The sequence below is a fragment of the Schistocerca cancellata genome, chromosome 8, assembly GCF_023864275.1.
Source record: "Schistocerca cancellata isolate TAMUIC-IGC-003103 chromosome 8, iqSchCanc2.1, whole genome shotgun sequence".
NCBI classification, from domain to species: domain Eukaryota; kingdom Metazoa; phylum Arthropoda; class Insecta; order Orthoptera; family Acrididae; genus Schistocerca; species Schistocerca cancellata.
In genome coordinates this window covers 201145701-201166200 of record NC_064633.1, presented here as the reverse complement: position 1 = coordinate 201166200, position 20500 = coordinate 201145701, and the positions used below count along the sequence as shown (strand labels likewise).

Here is a 20500-nt window from a genome sequence, read left to right as displayed (position 1 = left end):
GGTATTGTACAAAAACGAGGCCATTACATGAGCTGCATGGTGTTCAATGCTCTCCCCCCCCCCCTCCCACCCCCCATCACTGAAATCACTTGTCCACGTGCTTCCCAAAATCAAACAGCAGCTCAAACACTGTCTAATAGATAATTCCTTTTATTTGGTTGAAGTTTAATTGATTTTTTCTTTTAATTAACTCCAATATACTCTTATCCATTACGAGAGGTGGATTCATTGTTAACACCAATGTGTCTTTTATTTATTTATTTAGCTATATGTAGACTTTTTAAAATGTATGGATGTTGTCAGTTTGTGTACATTCACATATTCATACAGTTTTCCATTAAATGAAGTTAAAAACTGTGATACATAAGTTATTTACAATCGTTTTTGCTCCTATCAAAACATTACATATAGTTAAACATTGTGAGACGAAAAAGGAATTCAGTTATTGTGTAAAAATAGTGTTTCTGCTAATACAATTTAAGATTTTTCCGAAAATAGTATATGTTATCTGTTTCTTTTATTTTCTGCAGCAGTTTATTATACAGATAATACAAGAAACTATTTTGAGTCTTATGTTTATTTTTCCTGTCTAGATGAAAACAGTGGCTTGTTCTTTTACTGTAGTTATGAAAACTGCTATTTGTACTATAATTTTCTTGATATGCACAACGGTTTGGAACATAAATTCACAAGGAACAGAATTTCTAGCAAGTTCTCTGCAGTGGGCCCAATTACTGCTTTTCGTTATAATTCTTACTGCTCACTTTTGCATTTTAAATACTGTTTGTAAATTCTGAGCACTGTTTCCCCAGAAAATTATACCATAACTGATTACTGAATGAACATAACTAAAGTATACGGTTCTCAGACATTCATCACTGCAGGTGGATGCATAATACATAATGTGTTGTGGATATCTTTCTCAAGAGTTCCATAGCATGTTCATTCCACTTCATTTGGCTGTCAATGTGCAACCCTAAGAATTTTATTGTAGTTTCATCATCTGTGGAGGAGTTATCCAGTTTTAAATTTAAGGGACTATGTTTCCTATTCTTTCTAAAGCATATTGTATTTGTTTTCTTTATGTTAAGCGTTACTTTGTTTTCCTGTGACCATTTGTAAAAATCCCTCAGCACTTCAGTAGAATTTTCCAGCATTTGTGCTTGTGCCTTCCTGGTGATTAATACGTTGCTGTCATCAGCAAAAAACATCTTCTCTCCATGGATGATATGTTGTGGGAAATCATTTGTACAGTGTGGTCCATTGATAGTGACCAGACCAAATATCTCACGAAATAAGAATCAAACGAAAAAACTACAAAGAACGAAACTAGTCTAGCTTGAAGGGGGAAACCAGATGGTGCTATGGTTGGCCCGCTTGATGGTGCTGCCATAGGTCAAACGGATATCAACTGCGTTTTTTTTTAAATAGGAACCACCATTTTTATTACATATTTGTGTAGTATGTAAAGAAATATGAATGTTTTAGTTGGACCACTTTTTTCACTTTGTGATAGATGGCGATGTAATAGTCACAAACGTATAAGTACGTGGTATCTCGTAACATTCCGCCAGTGCGGACGGTATTTGCATTGTGATACATTACCCGTGTTAAAATGGACCGTTTACCAATTGCGGAAAGGTCGATATCGTGTTGATGTATGGCTATTGTGATCAAAATGCCCAACGGGCGTGTGCTATACGTATGCTGCTCAGTATCCTGGACGACATCATCCAAGTGTCCAGACCGTTCGCCAGATAGTCACGTTATTTAAGGAAACAGGAAGCGTTCACCCAAATGTGAAATGTCAGCTACGACCTGCAACAAATGATGATGCCTAAGTAGGTGTTTTAGCAGCTGTCACGGCTAATCCGCACATCAGTAGCAGACCAATTGCGCGAGGCTCGGGAATCTCAAAAACGTCGATGTTGATAATGCACATCAAAATCGATTGCACCTGTACCATATTTCTACGCACCAGGACTTTGAAAATCATGTACAGTTCTGCCACTGGGCACAAGAGAAATTATGGGACGATGACAGTTTTTTTTTGTATGCATTCTATTTAGTGACGAAGCATCATTCACCAACAGCGGTATCATAAAAATCCATAATATGCACTACTGGGCAACAGAAAATCCACGATGGCTGCAACAAGTGGAACATCAGCAACCTTAGTGGGTTAATGTATTTTCAAAAATGTTCAAATGTGTGTGAAATCTGCTAAGGTCATCAGTCCCTAAGCTGACACACTACTTAACCTATATTATCCTAAAGACAAACACACACACCCATGCCCGAGGGAGGACTCAAATCTCCACCGGGACCAGCTGCACAGTCCATGAGAACAGCGGTTTAGACCACTCAGCAGCTAACGTATGGTGCAGCATTATTGGAGGAAGGATAATTGCCCCCATTTTATCGATGGCAATCGAAATAGGGGTATGTATGCTGATTTCCTATGTAATGTTCTACCGATGTTACTACAAGATGTTTCACTACATGACAGAAAGGCGATGTGCTCCCAACATGATGGATGACCGGCACATAGCTCACGTGCTGTTGAAGCGGTGTCGATTAGCATATTTCATGACAGGTGGATTGGTCATCGAAGCACCATACCATAGTCCACACGTTCACTGGATCTGACGTCCCCGGATTTCTTTCTGTGGGGAAAGTTGAAGGATATTTGCTATTGTGATCCACGAACAACGCCTGACAACATGCATCAATGTATTGTCAATGCATCTGCTAACATTACGAAAGGCGAACTATTTGCTGTTGAGAGGAATGTCGTTACACGTATTGCCAAATGGATTGAGGTTGATGGACATAATTTTGAGCGTTTATTGCATTAATGTGGTATTTACAGATAATCACGCTGTAACGGCATGCTTTTTCAGAAATGATAAGTTCACAGAGGTACATGTGTCACATTGGAACAACCGAAATAAAATGTTCAAACGCACCTACGTTTTGTATTTTAATTTAAAAAACCTACCTGTTACCAACTGTTCCTCTAAAATTGTGAGCCATACGTTTGTGACTATTACAGCGCCATCTATCACAAATTGAAAACAGTGGTCCAACTAAAACGTTGATATTTCTTTATGTACTACAAGAATATGTAATAAAAAATGGGGGTTCCTGCTTTAAAAAACCCAGTTGATATCCGTTTGACCTATGGCAGCGCCATCTAGTGGGCCAACCATAGAGCTATCTGGTTTCCCCCTTCAAGCTAGACAAGTTTGGTTCTTTGTAGTTTTTTCGTTTGACGCTTATTTCGTGAGATATTTGGTGCAGTCACTATCAATGGACCACCCTGTATACACCAGATACAATACTGGGTCCAGTACACTTCCTTGAGGGATGCCACTATTGACATATTGTGGATCTGATATATGTTTCTTAATGTATTTTGATGTGATCTCTACTGACTATATTGTGTTTTCTAGATATTAACCAAACCATTTGTTAACCACCCCCCTTACTCGTAGTGCCTCTAACTTATGCAACTGTTTCTGGTGTCAACTGTATCAAATGCCTTCGACAGGTCCAGGTCTAGGAAAAGGTCAGTTACATCTGTTCGCTAATGTCTGTACTGTTTTTGTGAATAGTGCTATTATGGCTGCTGTGCCTCTGCCAGGCGTGAAACCATACAGGGCATTGCAGAGGAAGCTGGATTTGCTTTGATAGCTGATAAGCCTGATTTTCATTATTTTCTCTATCACTATGGCAAAGGGCTATTGGTCTGTAGTTTTCAATGTTTTCTGTGTAACCTTTCTTGTGAACTGGTAAAATTTTTTCCTGCTTCAGATAGTCAGGGCAGCAAACAGTTTTGAAGGATTCATTTATGATTTCTGTTAGTGGAGCTTTGATACCATTTTTGCACTTTTTAGCACACACACACTGGGACTTTATCTAAAACTGCTGAGTTTTTGTTCTTTAATTGCCTTACAACATCCCACACTTCCTCCTCAGTAGTTAGATACACTACCATTGCGTTAGCTGTATGATTATGTATTGGTTGATTAACACTTCCTAGAAAATTTTTCTGTAAGTTTGTTGCAATGCTGCTAAGGTAGGTATTCAAAAATTTGCTAATTCTTTCAAGTTACTTGCCAAGTTTTTCCTGCTCTTGATTTGCAGGTTTGTACACCTATGCTTCACAGTTCCTGTTTCTTGTTTTATGCCTCCCATGTAGCTTTATAGTTATAACAGGCTGGATACTATTGTCGTTTTTAATGGAGGTTATGTATTTACAAGTTTGAGCAGATTTTCTAATTCCTTTAGTAATCCATTTACTTTTGGTTGGTGTTGCAATAGGAATTAATGTTTTGGGGAATGTTTCTTTTTCAAATTTTAGTTTAATCTCAGACATAAAATTGGAGAATTTCCAATTCACTTCAGTTTTTGTATAAACTACTTCCCAACTTTCATGTGTTAACTATAAGGAAAATACTTGCAAAGCTGATGGACAGTAGTCTCTTCTATATACATGCAGTTTGGATTCTTTTTCTACACAAGCTTTTACTCTTATATTCTGACATAGATGGTATGACAGTCCCAGATTTTTAACAAGTGCATCTGTAGTTACATGAACTCTGGTAGATGATGAATGTGTGGTTATTTTTGTTGTGATGACATGCCTGCTGCTCCTACTATTGCTGGATTACTGCTGTTACTGTTGTCTGTGATGCTGCAGTTTACAGTGGTGCTGTTGTTGGCATTTCTGCTCCAATTATTGTGTGTATTGCTGCGTTTAGTGTTACTGCAGTTGGTTGTAATTGTTCACCTGTGATTAGGTAGCTTCTCCGTTATGAGTTGGTACAATAATAGGCAGTATGTTGTTATTTATCCACATCGTTTCAACATCTCATTTATTCTAGAACCTATGAACTTTTTGCATGAACATTTAAATGCATACCATGCCTGGCGAAGTCCATGCCTTTCAAGGCATTGCACATCTAGGAAGTTTGTGTTCCTGCATGCTTCGCATATTTTATGAAATTACCCGTTGGCCTTAATAATTTCCTGGTTTACACGTGACGTTTCTGTTAGGTCATATTTGTGCGCCATTCCAGTCACTAGTACACTTTCGTTGTTCACTGAATCAAGGGCTTTCCTTAAGTCGCGGATGGCACTTTTTATTTCATTGCAGTAGACATAGTTTACACCACCAATTATGACCAAAAACCGAGTTTCTTGTGTAGTGTTATCACACTTCGTGCATAGGGGTCCCAGATATTACATAACTGGTAGCTCTAATATTATGTTCGTTTTGCAATATTTTTGCGAGATCGCACCCTTGACTGTCTGAAGAAACAACTAATTTGGATTTCATTGGATACGTATTTGTACCATTACTGCCGTTTGGGGCTATGTTATTGCTATATTTTCGTATATCGGCAGCGTCTGTTTGATTTCAACCAATATCATTAAAGTTTTACTCGTTTACCTTTCCACCGTCTAGAAATTGTTCGGTAGCTTTTTAGGCCTAGGCTATTTCATAGTTTTTGTTTTTACGAGCATCCCTCAATAGCTGCTTTAAATTCTCCAGAAATTCTACGTATTTTATAGCTACATTTATACCACAGCAAAGCACATGTAACACATTTAGTTCGATTCCGGCACTGCACATTTCCGTTGCAGATTGAATACCATTGCACAGTTGACCACAGTCGCGCAAGATTATATCAAAGTTTAATTTAAAAAAAAACACTTGTGTGGTACCATTAACGCGTTAATGAACACCCTCTAATACCCTTTTTCCACTTTAATGTCACATGAACAACACTTTGTAATACAACAGTTTGTAATAATACACATGTCGTCATTTTACCATGATTATCAAGATCTACCTATATTTTAACTTTTTTAAGTGTAATTTTATCTATACTGATTAATGTGTATTTTCTCTTATATCTCCTCTTGCTAAGGGTTCTTTATGTGTTCGTTTTGTATAATTTGTGATAATGTGACGCGTCCTAAATCCATGTCAATGTCTCCCTGTGTTGCATTTATGGGATCTAAATAAATAAGTACCATCGCACACACCAGAACATATCATGAGTTATGTAAATAATCGCACTTCTTTACGTGAGGTTTTGTGGTTTCCATGGAGGTTATAATATTTCCTTGGTAGCTTCGCTCCAGTGATAGATGCTTCGCTCGTTTCAAAGACATACTTTGGCAACAGTTGGTTGTACTGTCTTTGTTTAATGTGTGTGTCTACTGTCTGGTGTCTGCAATTCTGTTTTGTTGTTTTCGATTGTGTGTCGAAGATGGATGCTTGTTGATGCTTTGTGTTTACTTTACCGAAGTTCGAATTAAACAGTTAGTCCTTCTAACTTTTTGTAACAGTTTTAAAGTAGCAATTACCTGAAAGTTGCTATTATTACAGAGATAAATTTTACAGGCTTCTTTTTTTATATCCGTGTTTAGTAATGTCAAACAATTTTGTAATAACTTGGAAGCCGGTTTCGCTCATACTTTTAGGATAAATTATACTTGTAATATTCGTAGATGTACTTTGTTGCTTTGAAACATCACCCCTCGAAAGCCTTATTTTAACAGTTATTCCTGTCATGGTCATTATGTGACATAACCAATTTTTGTTTTAATGTTGATAGGTAGGATATGGATTTCCAGAACCGACCCGGTGGGAAGACTGGAGGAGGTGGTCAAGCATCATGGTCAGAAAGTAATCGTGACCGTCGTGAAAGGCTTCGTCAGTTGGCCCTTGAGACCATTGATCTCAATAAGGATCCTTATTTTATGAAAAATCATCTTGGTTAGTAGAAGTTCTTGAATCGTTTATGATTTAAATATCGTGTCGTCTTAATTAATTTTAAGGGCCATCTTTTTGTGTATGTTGATGTGTGGGCTTTGTGTAATAACGTAAAAAAGTCTACGCTCCATGTCAGTTGGTCTAATCTTAGAGATGGTCCCATTGTTCAGATTTGCTACGTAAGTTTGCTAACAGACCAAGGAACATTTACACATATATAATTCAGAAATTTTAATGCCTTGTGCTCGTAATTTAAATTATGCATAAAGGCTGCACTGAAGTCATCTCATGTCAAGTAGCCTACATTTAGTTAAGCTCCTAATCAGACCCATCTTAATTTTGGATGAAATTTTTACAGAATGTACATACTTTCATGGGCCCTTAAGAAATTACAGTCCATAAGCTGTATGGTTGGGCCACTAGTGATCTATTTGTGGAACCGACTTGTTTGACCTTGTGACTTAAGTGAATAACTCCTCAACTTCATTTTATCATTCCTCATGATCTAAGGGACCTGTCATGCTGATACTTAGTGATCCTCTTGAAGTTTTTCAGTTCAGTAGTTTAGTTGTAGAACAAAAGCCCAAGTTGTGGTAAATTTATCATAATGTTCTATCATGGTGGCTCATAAATCCTGTCCAAACAGATTTGTCCTATACTTTATCAGCTTGTATCTACTGAAAGAATAACTTACTAAAGTCGATTCTTTAGTCATTTGTAGCATGCCAGAAAACTTTGTAGGTGGCACCTTGAATCCAAGTTAAAGGTCTACTCAAAAATTTTATAAGTGAAATTTGGCTTACTTTCAGGAGGCCATATTTCAAAAGGTGTTGTTCAAATCGTTTTTCTTGGCACTATTAAAAAAAGTTCACATTGTTTGATCAGAAAAAGATTTTTGTTTTTGAGACATTGTGTTTAAGAACAAACAAACTTCTGTTTTTATTAGGTTAAAAACATATACATTCGCACAAACTTGCGTTGGTCCATGATGGCTTTGCAACTACTGCAGTCTTAGTGATTATGGTACACAAACCATAGTGTTTCAGTTTGCATTGATTCAGTTACTGAAATGTGTTGATAATGAGCAATTACAGTTGATTCTGGGAAGCTGTATTGTCAGCCCAGTCTTGTTGCTGATGGAGGTGGAATGACGGAAATATTGTGTTGGTTTGGAATACAATAAATATGGTGCCTGGCTAGCCAGTAGAATGAATGTGCAGTTCCATTGGAATGCGTGAACCTGACTAATACATTATTTTCATCATTTGAAACTTCAGAGACATTACCAGTCCGCCATTTTCCATTTTAAATAGACTCAATGTATTGGCTTAGTTGTAATGCTGCCATATTTCTGTAAGAAACTGTTATTCGACTTTGGTCAACATCTGCCACAAAACAATTTATATTACTGGATACTCTTTAATGCAAGTTTATTTTCTATTTAATCGCACACAGTTGTGATTCTGTCTTCTTGATACCAATTGTGTGCAGCCATTTAGGAACCTTTATTCCTGCTCAGTTTTTAATACTTGAGTTTCTTCTTTCCAAAGAAGCATGAATTGGATTGCAGTGGTGTTTGTGTCAAAATCTGCTTCCTGAATTGGTCTTTGAAGGCTTGCTTTTGCTGCCAGATGCTTTACTGTTTCTCCAACTCCATCACATGGAGATTTTCCATGGCGTATAGCACAAAATAATAACAACAATCCATTCAGCAAAGATTCCAAAGTAATTTTGATTGTGGCAAAGATTCAGAAAATTTTTCAGGTTTTTGTATTGTGCTGCTGACCCATCACTAAGTAGGAAATGTGCATGATTTGAAGTTGGCTAAGACACTTCTGCTTTCTTTGCTGAAAACTGTTTTCTTCTGATTAGGTTTCACATCACTCTTTGTCACAGCTTTCAGTTAACGTGCTGTTTCCACATTAACAATGTACAAATCTTTATTTACAGTACAATTCTTTGCACCAAAATGTTTACAACAGGATTCCAGTAGAAATTTGTACTTTGTTCAAAAGTATTGCTTTGTGATGAAAGCTTATTTGGGAATTTTCAGTTCAGACATTTTTCCTGTCTTTGGCTTAGTAACTCTTGTTGTACTACTGAAAATTCTTTTATTTGTGTGAAATGTTGATGCGTATATGTTTTCATGTGACATGCAGAATTATCTGCAAGGTCAATGAATGTAGCCTACATGTCATTGAAGCATCATCGATACCTCACCAAATTCCAGCTATGTTTGTATGTGGGACTTTTTCCCAGGTTTACAAGTTGTTTGTAGGCTGCTTAATAGAAGTTCTCAAGCCTTGTATGGGTTTGTCAAACAGATCCCTAAGCCTTTGGGGAATTTAGAAGAGTTTCTGAAGCCTCACACTTTGGTAATTTACGGTGCTCACGTTGACATACTGACATTGATGAAAAAACAGCATTAATACTTTGATTATTTAAATTGTTCATCAACTTTAGTATTAACTGGTGCTGACACTGTATTGCTGACCTTAGCTGGCACTGGTAGATTTATAATAATGTGCTTGTCAGGCTTTGCGCATGTATCTTTTCAAAATGGCCAGTGAAACAGTCTCAGAGGGCCTTGTACAGATCCCAAACACTTGAGCAGTACTCAGGAATAGGTTGCACCAACACCCTATATTTGGTCTCTGTTACAGGTGGACCATTCTTTCCTACAATTCTCCCAATAAACCGAAGTCAACCTTTCACCTTCCTTACCCTAATTCTCACATGCTCATTCCACCTTATATTGCTTTGCAACATTTGTTGTGGTGATGGCGGCGGTGGCGGTCTTTAGTCCAAAGACCGGTTTGATACAGCTCTCCGTGCTACTCTATCCTGTGCAGGCTGCTTCATCTCCAAGTAACTACTGCAACCTACATCCTTCTGAATCTGCTTAGTGTATTCATCTCTTAGTCTCCCTCTACGATTTTTACCTTCGACACTTCCCTCCAGTACTAAATTGGTGATCCCTTGGCAACGTTATGTCCAGACATTTAAACGACTTCGCTGTGTCAAGGAGGACACTACTAATACTGTATCCGAACATTATATGTTTCATCTTCCTACTCATCTGCATTAACTTACATTTTTCCACACTTAGGGCTGGCTGCCTTTCATCACACCAACTGGAAGTATTGTCCAAGTTGTCTTGTATCTTTCTTCAGTCACACAACTTTGACACTCCTAACAATAGCCTTGTCTCTGATAAACACTTGCTGTCGAGGACAGCATACTGGGTCCTATTATTTAAGAAGCCTTCAAGCTACTAACATAGCTTTGATCTTATTCCTGGAGCACCGTGTCAATATGCTTTCCAGAAATCTAGAAATATGGAATCTGCCTGTTGCCCTTCTTCCATAGTTCTAAGTATATAATGTGAGAAAAGGGCAAGCTGAGTTTGCACAACCGATGCTTTCTAAAACCATGCTGATTCACAGACATAAGCCTCTCAGTCTCAAGAAAGTTTATTATATTCAAACTGAGAATATGTTCAAGGATTTTGCAGCACACAGAAGCTAGGGAGATTGGTCTGTAATTTTGCAGTTCTGTTCTTTTACCCTTAATATATACTGGAGTCCCCTGCACTTATTTCCAGTCGCTTGGGGCTTTGTGCTGGGTGAGACATTCACGATAAACACAAGTTAGGTAAGGGGACAATGTCATGGAGTACTCTTTATAAAATCAAACTGGGATTTCATCCGGACCAGGTGATTTATTTGCTTTCAAGTTTTTCAGTTGTTTCTCTATGCCAGGTATGCTTATAAGTATGTCGTGCATACGGTTCTCTGTCTGATGGTCAAATGATGGTATGGTCGTACAATTCTCCTGTGTGAACAATTTCTTGAACGTGAAATTTAAAACTTCATCTTTCATTTTGTTATCTTCAACTGCCACACCAGACTGGTCAACAAGAAACTGAAAGGAAACCTTAGACCCACTTAGCAATTTTACATGTGACCAGAATTTTCTTGGGCTCTGTGCCAGATTTTTTGTTACGGTGTGATGGTGGTAGTCGTTGGATGCTTCACACACAGATCTTTTCACAGACACATGAATCTGTACTAACTTCGCTTGCCATCATTTATGCATTTCCTTTTGAACCAATGTACAGTTGCTTGAGTGTTTTCCACTGCAAACCTCGAACTTCTTCCAGAACAACAAAGCAGTAATCACTGCAAAATCGAACAACGCAATTACTTTACCAGGCTCTACGTTTTACTCCACATTTTTGAGATATTGTGTTTTGTTTTTGACACAAAGTGGTAAATGGTCAGCTCAGCAATTTTTAATCCTATTTTGTGATAAACTCATACACTAGCAGTTTAAAGGAATACTCAATCTGTTTAGATCCACTGTTTATACTGTATAGTTTCTTTGGGTCAGTGTTCTTGTATATTGTCAGCTAGGTGTGACTCCAGTGCATTTCGTCCAGGACAACTTTCACATTGATGCAGCATGCCAGATTTTGGTTCAGTACTGCAGTTTGTCAAAGCCATCAAAAATTTATAGTCTTTGTCAGTGCTTCTTGGCCATGTTTGTTTCACGGAACAGTGGACTTTTCTTTCAAATTGCTTGACAATAGTCGTTTTCTCTTTCTGAACCTTTACTAGATCAATTCTGACAGAAACAGAAATCCTCATGCTAGGACAGAGCCCACTGAACTCATCATCCTCAAAAACTTCAAGCACTAGAGTCTTAGCTTCATCAGAAAGAAGTATGCCCAGCTTTTTCCTTACTGCTGATAGCACACCTTTTTCCCTATTGAACTCCCAGGTGGCAATGTGAGAATCTGAATTTTCTCAGCATGAATAGAAATGCGCATATTTCTTTGCAGTCTGAAACCAGCTGAATGTAATCAGAGTAATTCATGCACTCCTGTTTGCCTGAAACTGCTGGCAGCTGCAATTTAACAGGTCAGGAACCACAGCCAGACGTCACGTGGCTACTAAAAGGAAGCCCTAAGAGCACACAAACTGCTATTAAACTTATCATATTCTTCCATTTGCAAATTTTCATCAGATGAAACTGAAACTGTAACAGTAGCCAATTTGCTACACAGTTCCATGCAGCAGTTTGTATACAGATTTTGCCCAATTGAATCATACTTGCTGAAATTTTGCAACTGATTTGCCAAGGGTTCATTAATGTGGAGAAAACTGTCTGTTATAATTAGATGTAAGTACAACACAACCAGTAAACTGAACGCAACTTTATTCCATGAAATCATTAACAACTTGAACACAGTATTTGAGTAACATTCAGGAGGAATCAGTTAGTACACAAATAGCTGTAGCAATACACATAGAGAGTTGAGGCCGAGTGTAGCTCGGGTAGCCTTAAATTGCCTGGGCCCCATGGCGGGCTCTGATGGTGATTCTCTCTCTCTCTCTCTCTCTTTCTCTCTCTTTCTCAAACACACAAAAGTCCGAGGTGCCTTCTGCAGACAACATAGCACTGCCGCATGCGTGCCCTTTTGAAAGTACACGCACGCGTTATGCATTTCTCCTCTCTTGGGGAGATCACAGATTCTTGAGATGTCCATGCTGTCCTTGTCCACTGGGCTCTGACTAAGGTGGCATGCTGTAGTGGGAACGTATGGTCTGAAATGCTTCACATGTATAGACACATTCTGTTCCCACCTTCATGTGTCAAGCCACATTGTAGCACTGGTGATGCTAGGGCTGTCTCCATGTTGACCTCAGGCATCAGCTCTGGTGATGGTGCTCACGGTGCTTATGATTCTGGTATCAGTGGTTGCTCGTGAATGGGTGGTGGAATCCCTGACAGCGGTGTTGGAAGCCGTAAATGAACTGCTGGTTTGACCACCGAGGACGGATGCCCCCGCCCGCTCAGGAGTGGAGAACTGGTGGCAGCAGCAGGTGATATGACGTCTGATGTGGAGGGACTCAGAGATAATGGTAGGACATCAGGGGGCACCCGGCTGTGAACACAAAGGCAGAGCTGATCATCTTGCCTCTACCAGAGGCAATGCGAATGTTGCAGAGGTTCCGCCCTCGGCATCTGGTGATGACAGTTGAAAGCCGTTTAGGGTAATGTCTGAAAACCCGTGCCCAGACATCGACACCCGGCTGGAAGGAAGAAGCGTGGCTGTTGCACAGGTTGATGTCTGGGTGGAGGATGCAGGAGGTGTAGCTGTGTCCTTGGCTGGCACCCATGGAGTAGGTCTGCTGGCTTTTCCAGCTGAATGGCGTGAAATGCTATGAGGAGAGAAATCAGACCTAAGTTAATGTCGGAAGAAGAGTTGGCTTCATACCTTTTCTTTGAGTTTTGAACATTCGTATTAGGTGTTCACCATTAGAATGTGGATAGAGCAGTGGGGCGAGGATTTGACAGGTACCACAGGAATCACAAAATGCCGTAAACTCGTGCATTGAAATTTGTGGACCATTATAGAACAGTAAAGTCATAGGCAACCCTTTGAGTGAAAAAAAAATTGAAGAAGGCTGTGGCATTGGCAGTTGTGGCTGTGGAAACTCAACGAACAACATACAAAAAATGAGAATATGTGTCAACAATCAACAGCCGATAAGCATTGACAAAACGGCCAGCGAAATCCACATTTATATGGGCCTATGCATGTGACAGCAATGGCCAAGGAGACAACGATGCCAGGGGAGCTGCTTGTTGCATCGCACACTGTGAAAAGAAGGCAGCCAGGCGGGTAATGTCACCACTGTCCAAGCTAGGCCAAAAACGTGTCAACACACTGGCACTTTTGTGCATGATACGCCCCATCGATCTACATATTATAATGGAGAGCCTCCAAACAAAGTACTCATGGGAGCACTATCCGAAGGGCCACGTCATCTGTGTCTAAAAGCAGAACACCGTACACAAAAGAGAATCGATGTTGAAAGATGAAATGGTTATGGAGGGGGTCGGACACACAGGGAGGAGTTGCATTCGGACAACACTACAGACTTCGCGATCTGTCAGCTAGTTACAGGAAAACCATCATCCATCTACTGTGCGGTGACATCAGTGTGGAAACAAAGCAATTCCTCCTGATCGAATCCTGGGTGCAGATCAACTGGCAGGCAGCAATAGCAGAAACATGTTGATTCAGTGGTTTGAGACCCTCACAAGAAACTTCAAGCCCAAGATAAACAATAGAAGATTGAAAAAAAATGGTTTTGTAAGTTACACTTCTACCCGGCTACTTGGAGAACAGAAAATAAGAGTATGGAGAGATTATGTGAATGTTTCTCAATGGAGACATGGGAAAGTGCAATATCATCCAAATAATTTGCACAACCCGGCACAGTCAGTGTAAGTTGTTAAAAAAAAAAAAAGCTGAAAAATAGTGGGAGCACTGGTGACTCCAAAAGGCAACCGCAAGTACTGGTACTGTCGAAAAGGGGTATTGACAACTAATATACATAGTGACTCTGTATCTGGGGCTAGGCCATTCACTTGGTGCAGTAGACCAAACAATGCCAGATTCCGTGAGGTGCCCTAATTCATCTTTGACTTGTTCCACGAGTGCCACTGGAACTGATTTGGCCTGGAAAAAATGAGGCTGAACAGAAGGTTTCATGGTAATATGCACTTGAAAATTGTTGGCACACCCCAATCCAGGAGAGAACTAAGAGGAAAACTTGGAACATACTGCATCTTACTGTGTACACAGGACTTGCTCAAACACTAAATTCATTCCATCTGAAGTGATAAAACCAAACAACTTAAAAACACTTGGTCCAAAAGATTCTTCATATGTGCATTATCTTACGTTTCTGTGTAAGTGACCAGACTCTTGACTTGTATGTAACTGGGGCAGAATACTGGTCAAGAATACGAATACTCTGTGTATTGTAATTTACTAACTTTCGTGACACGGGGAAATGGAGAGGAGCCCAAGTTCATATAAGTTTGTGAGTTTAACAAGGATACTGCAGCTCCTGTATCCACTTGCATGTGAAGAACTTTACTGAAAACATAACATCAATGAAAAGCTTGTTTGGTGCAAGAGAAATAGCCAATTCAATATTTACATCCATATCTGCATCAGGATTGTTGCCCTGAATTTTTGCATTACATAGAGAAGCAATGTGACCTTTTTTGTTGCAGTTGTGACAGGTAGTTCAGCATTTCGGGCAGTCTGGGTGCTCATGGTTAATGAAACACTAAGAGCATGATGGGAGCATGGAATGCATACGTTGCCTTTTACTTTGTTGGCGCAGCTGCTGCTGGGAGTGAGGCCGCCCGGGGGAGAGGGTTGGATTGCCGATACCACACACCATGACTCAATTTTGTTATGTGCAGCTTTTGACACCTTGAACGACTGTGCAATAGCTAAAACCTTGGAGAGGGATGGCTTTTCACACAGGAGGGCACGTTCTCACACCTCATGATCTGGACCTAAATGAATGATAGCATCTCTCACCATTTGATCAGCATAAGACACTGTATGGACACAAAATGATGACGACGACGACGACTTGACCCATGGAGTTCCGCCACCCATGTTCGATAGGATCAATGTAGTTGCTTCCTACAGCAGTAAAACTCCTCCCAGGATGCAATAACATGGGGGCATTTACATCAGTATTTGGAAACAAGTTCATACACTTGGTCAAATGTTTAAAGACCACAAATCCTGCAAAGGGGTGAGTTGACATAGGACTTGATACATTCTTGGTGATATCCATGAAAGGAACAAGGCACAACACACAACAGCATCAGGAATCCCAAAAGTGTTGTCGCAGACATTTCTCTTATATGCCCCATTCCTCAATGGATTCATTGTATGCAGAAAAGGGAAGCGGATAAGCCATGGGGGCTGTGGATGGCAAAACACTAGGTGACACAGACTGAGGAGCGTGCTAAGCCTATGATTGAAGTACCTGAGTTTGATTGTCCAGCACCTGTGATTGGTGTGCTAGAGATGGGCAAACTCATTCATCCTTGGGAACTAGTTCACTGCTGATCGTTATTTTTTGGGAACCGTTCATTTTTACTCGTTCACCGTTCATTTACACTTGGTATATGGTTCTTATGAAAAACTGAAAACTAGTAGTGTAGGTGACTGAAGGATGGAGGGCACCAAGAGGGGGCACTTGCCTCCCCCCTGTAGTATAGAGTTTTTATTCATTACAGAATTCTTACACACTTTTAGAAGCAGTTTCTGTGATTCTGCAGAACCTCTCATTTAGCCAACTGTAGCGTTGTGTGATTGATCGCAGGGAAATAATATAGGGTGGAGCATGGAAAACCGGCGCCAAGTACAGACTGCTCGCCAGTTACAGACGATGTGTTGCCCGTTACGAGCAGATACAACAGACAGACAAACATGTAATAATTAGGCAGTGAAGAAATAACAAGCTAATGCAAGCAACAATGGCGAAACAATCGATGATGATGTGTAGAGAGCTGGAGAAGAGAACATGAAAATCTCACATGACGCGCATGGGCTATAGCACATGTACCTGTTGGTGGCTGTTTCCCAACTTAGTAGACCACAAATGTCTTGTATAAAATTATTCGTTTCGACTTCCACTACACAGCTATGCTAAGTTGTAAACAATAATCGTTTACACCCTATATATACTCCACGTTGTCTCTGAGTTCGAAGGGGAAGTAGACTTTATGGAAGCATAAAATAAAATGTGGTTTTCTCATCATACTTGCGCACATGCTTAGTAAAAATTAGGTGTTTATGTTTCATTATTAAAGTTAATGCAGCAATAATAATAATAATAATGAAGTATTTGGTTTGAAAGGTCCTTCTGTTCAAATATTTTTGAGATAATAAGTAAATACGATTTTATGGCAATCTATGTCTTTTCAAATGGAGAGGCACCGCTTTTCCTACTGAGCCAAAATGACCCACAACCCACTTTTTTTTTTCCAAAGATACCAAACTAGCAGGTAATGCAAATTGGAAACAACCAAATTCCAAAATAATTAGAGCCTTCCTAAATGTAATGTTTTGTATATGAAAGATACACGAAAATAGTTTTATATGAATTTTCTTACACTAAAAATTAAGCAAATTATTGAAAGTTAGTTGCTAAATCAAGTCGATGAAACCACAAAATATATGAATAACAAAAAAACTTGCCTTGTTATAACTATGTCTTCTGCTGTTCATCGATATAATGAATTGTTACCTGAAAAGACGTACCTATTACATACAATGTAATTTTTATGTAATTTACATATCTATAAAATACTTTTTGATTACTGGTCGTGGACGCTGAATAGCCAGACCCAAGTGCAAGAATAGTTTGGACACACATGGAAAATAGGCGAGCGCAGTGAACGAAACGAACTGGATACTGAACTAAATAGGAGCAGTAGGCAGTGGAACTGAGACAGGTGGTCATGCGAAGAACGACGAGTGCAGCCGAGGGAGACCGAGACTGAGACGAGCACGCGACCGAGGCTGGAACGAGAACTGCTGAAGTGACCGCCCTGATCGAAGTGAACTAGTGAGCTATGAACCGATCGTTCTTCATTCCCGGGAGCTATAAGTAGACCACCGCGACCGAAGTGAACTATAAACCGATTGTCCCTAGGAATTCGTTCCTCGGTCTTTTCGTTCATCTTGGTGGACCGTTCCTTTGCAACCGTTCATTCGCGAACTACCCATCTCTATGGTGTGCAATACCATGGCAAATAATTGTTGCTGCTCGACCTACTGATATAAAATTCTCTCTAACACATCATCAGCCATCGTGAGAATAAATGGAGGACCAACCAGAATAGAAATTTGCATGGAGAACAGGACCACACTCACTGCCAATCATGTTGTAGTTTGGTGTAAGTACAACTCGACCAGTAGACTGAACACAGCTTTATTCTACTGAAGCATTAACAACTTGACCATAGTAGTTAAGTAACATTCAGCAGGAACCAGATACATACACAAAGAGCTGTAGCAGTACACATGGAGAACTGAGGCTAGCCTTAAATAGACTGGGGCCCTCACACACACACACACACACACACACACACACACACACACACACACACAGTCTGAGGTGCCCTCGGCAGATGACATAGCACTGCCATATGCGCTGCCTTGTGAAAGTACTTCCACACATCACTGTACTTTCCAACGTGTACTTTTACAGGAATTATACATCACTTACTCAGATCATCTGTATTACATCAATACAAAATTAAAGTTCAATTCAATTTTTAAAGCTAATTACCTTTTTCCTATGTGGTATGACTCTAAAAAGTTGATAACTCACAGATTAAACTTAGTGGTTCATAAATATTCATAGATTTTTTGTTACATGTGGGAGGGACATCTCACACTTGGAAAATAAAATAACCAGATATAAATATATTTATGCATCTGAGGAAACAGTTAATGCTTCACATATTGTTGCCATAGCTTGAAATTAATGATTGTAGGATTACTTTCATTCTAAAAACAACAAAACATGACTACCAACACACGAATGTTTCTATGATATTTTTGTGAACTTCATAGCACATGCTCACCAAGCTATATTCCCAAATTTCTTGTTTCTGGAAGAAACTGATAGTGAAACAGTAGAATGTGAGAGAAGACTAAGTGTAGTAAAAATTTAATGTTTCATGTTTATCCGCATTATGGAATGCCGTAGTTCTCATTTACACAAGAAATTTTACTGGATAACTATAGACTTTCACAGAAAAAAAACCACTTGTGGAAATTTGATATTTTGTAGAGAAAAAAGGTGTTCTTTCAAATAGTAATTATCAGAAAATGGATCAGGCATCCATTTTGAAACATGAGGTTGTAAAGATCACATACGCTGGCAATAAATTTGTTTTCAGGCAGCTCACCCTTGCCTGTCCCAAACACTTCCAAATTTTGTAAACACACTGTCACAAAAGAGGAATTTTCTAAACCAACAGAAATCAAGCAACTTAATCTTGGCAAAAATTTTGGAGCAACAAAATGTATTGACAGCTTTGACTTCAAGTTTGAGCCTTTTGTGAGAAATGCTCGTACTAGCTGAGTTATTAAGCAAGGTTTGTGATGTGCCATCACAATTTTATTTCTGTTTCTTTTCTACTTGTCAAACTTCACAGAACTCCTCCTGCATATGTAATGGGAATAGCATTCTTGAAATGAAAGATTCATGGAGAAATTGCTTATCCATAGCTTAGAAGATTGTTTCCAGACTGAATCTCATGCAGCATAGTATGCATTGTTTTGAAACATACTGCATGATAAAGCCCATGGTAGACAAGATTTTGGGTTCAAGTCACGGTCTGGAACAGAGATTCACTCTGGAAACAGTTCCGTGGGTTTTGGCTAAGCTATTTCCCCTATACCAATATCACCCAGGAGCGCTAGACCTATGGTGTTTGCAGGAGAGGTTCTGTGAACTTTGGGAAATAGGAAAGAGGTTCTGGCAAAAGTGGAGCTTTGAGAGTTACCCATGCATAGATAATACAGTTGGTAGACAAGTTTCCAAATTAGAGTGCCAGTTGGTCACACAGTTTTAATCTGTCGGGCAGTCCCAGTATGATATTTGTTGTAAACAGTTTGTCACTAATTCAGCCTTCTACTCAGTAGACAATATTTATTCGCTTCAGCATTTGAGGTTCCTCTTTTTCTTCTTCCTCCCTGTGCAATCCTGAAGACCAGCCCACACCTATGACGCCTAACCAGTGACTGGGTAACGCGTAATTCCCAGCCCCAGGTCGGCAGATAGGGTTCCCACGTTCATCCTTCACCCCCCCCCCCCCCCGCCCCCCCAGGCCAGGCCAATGGAGGGATGTTTGCCTGAGCTGCTACCTTCACAAATTGCCAACAAGGTATGAACAATCACCTAAGGTGGTTGTGCCTCCTTCTGAAGGGGGCTCCTTCTGCACTGCCCAGCTTGCTCATCATCTCGAGTGGTCCATTCTCTCTGACACGTATTTGAGAGGCCATTTCCTGTATGCTCTCCGCCTGCTGGCTCCTACCACACCTAAGTGCACCCCCAGATAGCAGCTTACTAAAATCGACAAGAGGCTTTACTTCTTCCTGGTGACCTACAATGAGCAGCATTTCCCCAGTTGTGATGACCACATAGAATATCTTATTTATCTTATCCTTACCACCACAGAACATTCCATTCCTCGCACTTCCTGTTCCTCTCGCCATGTCCCGGTCCTGTGGTGGACTGATGCGTGCCTAGATGCAATTCACACACTCTCTGCGTTTTTAACTATCATCCTACGGTGGCAAACTGTATTCATTATAAACAGTTGCATGCACAATGTTGTCGTATTCTTCAGGATAGCAAAAAAAAAAAACTAGCTGGATTTCATTCACTAGTTCTTTTAATAGTTCCATTCCCTCTTCCATCCTGTCGGCCAACTTCTGACAGCTCTCTGGGACCGAGATCCATTCCCCAATTTCTGGCCTGACAGTAGCAGACGATATCATAATGGACCATATTGCTATATCCAACACTTTGGCCCTCCATTTTGCAGAGATTGCGAGCTCCTTCCAATGTCACCCTGCCTTCCTCCATTGGAAAAGAGCAAAGGAGGCTCAAGCGACACCCTTCTGTTCTCAAAATCATTAGTGCTACAATGCTGCCTTCACTATGAAGGAGCTAGATCATTCTCTCCCTTCATCCTGATCCTCTGCCACAGAGCCAGTCGATATTCACATTCAGATGTTGCAGCACCTTTCTCTCGTGGGCAATCACTTTCTGCTTTACACATACAACCGTGTCTGGGCAG

General features: G+C 39.9%; 1 protein-coding gene across 1 annotated transcript in view; it reads left to right on the top strand.

The window, feature by feature from the left end:
• The first annotated feature begins 6188 nt into the window (after positions 1-6188).
• LOC126094724 (splicing factor 3A subunit 2) overlaps positions 6189-20500 on the top strand; it is a 34928-nt gene continuing 20616 nt past the window's right edge. Inside the window, exons 1-2 of the mRNA XM_049909266.1 lie at positions 6189-6336; positions 6633-6793. Of these exons, the coding sequence (XP_049765223.1) occupies positions 6640-6793 (154 nt within the window). The 5' untranslated portion in view covers positions 6189-6336; positions 6633-6639. The remainder of the gene's footprint in view (positions 6337-6632; positions 6794-20500) is intronic.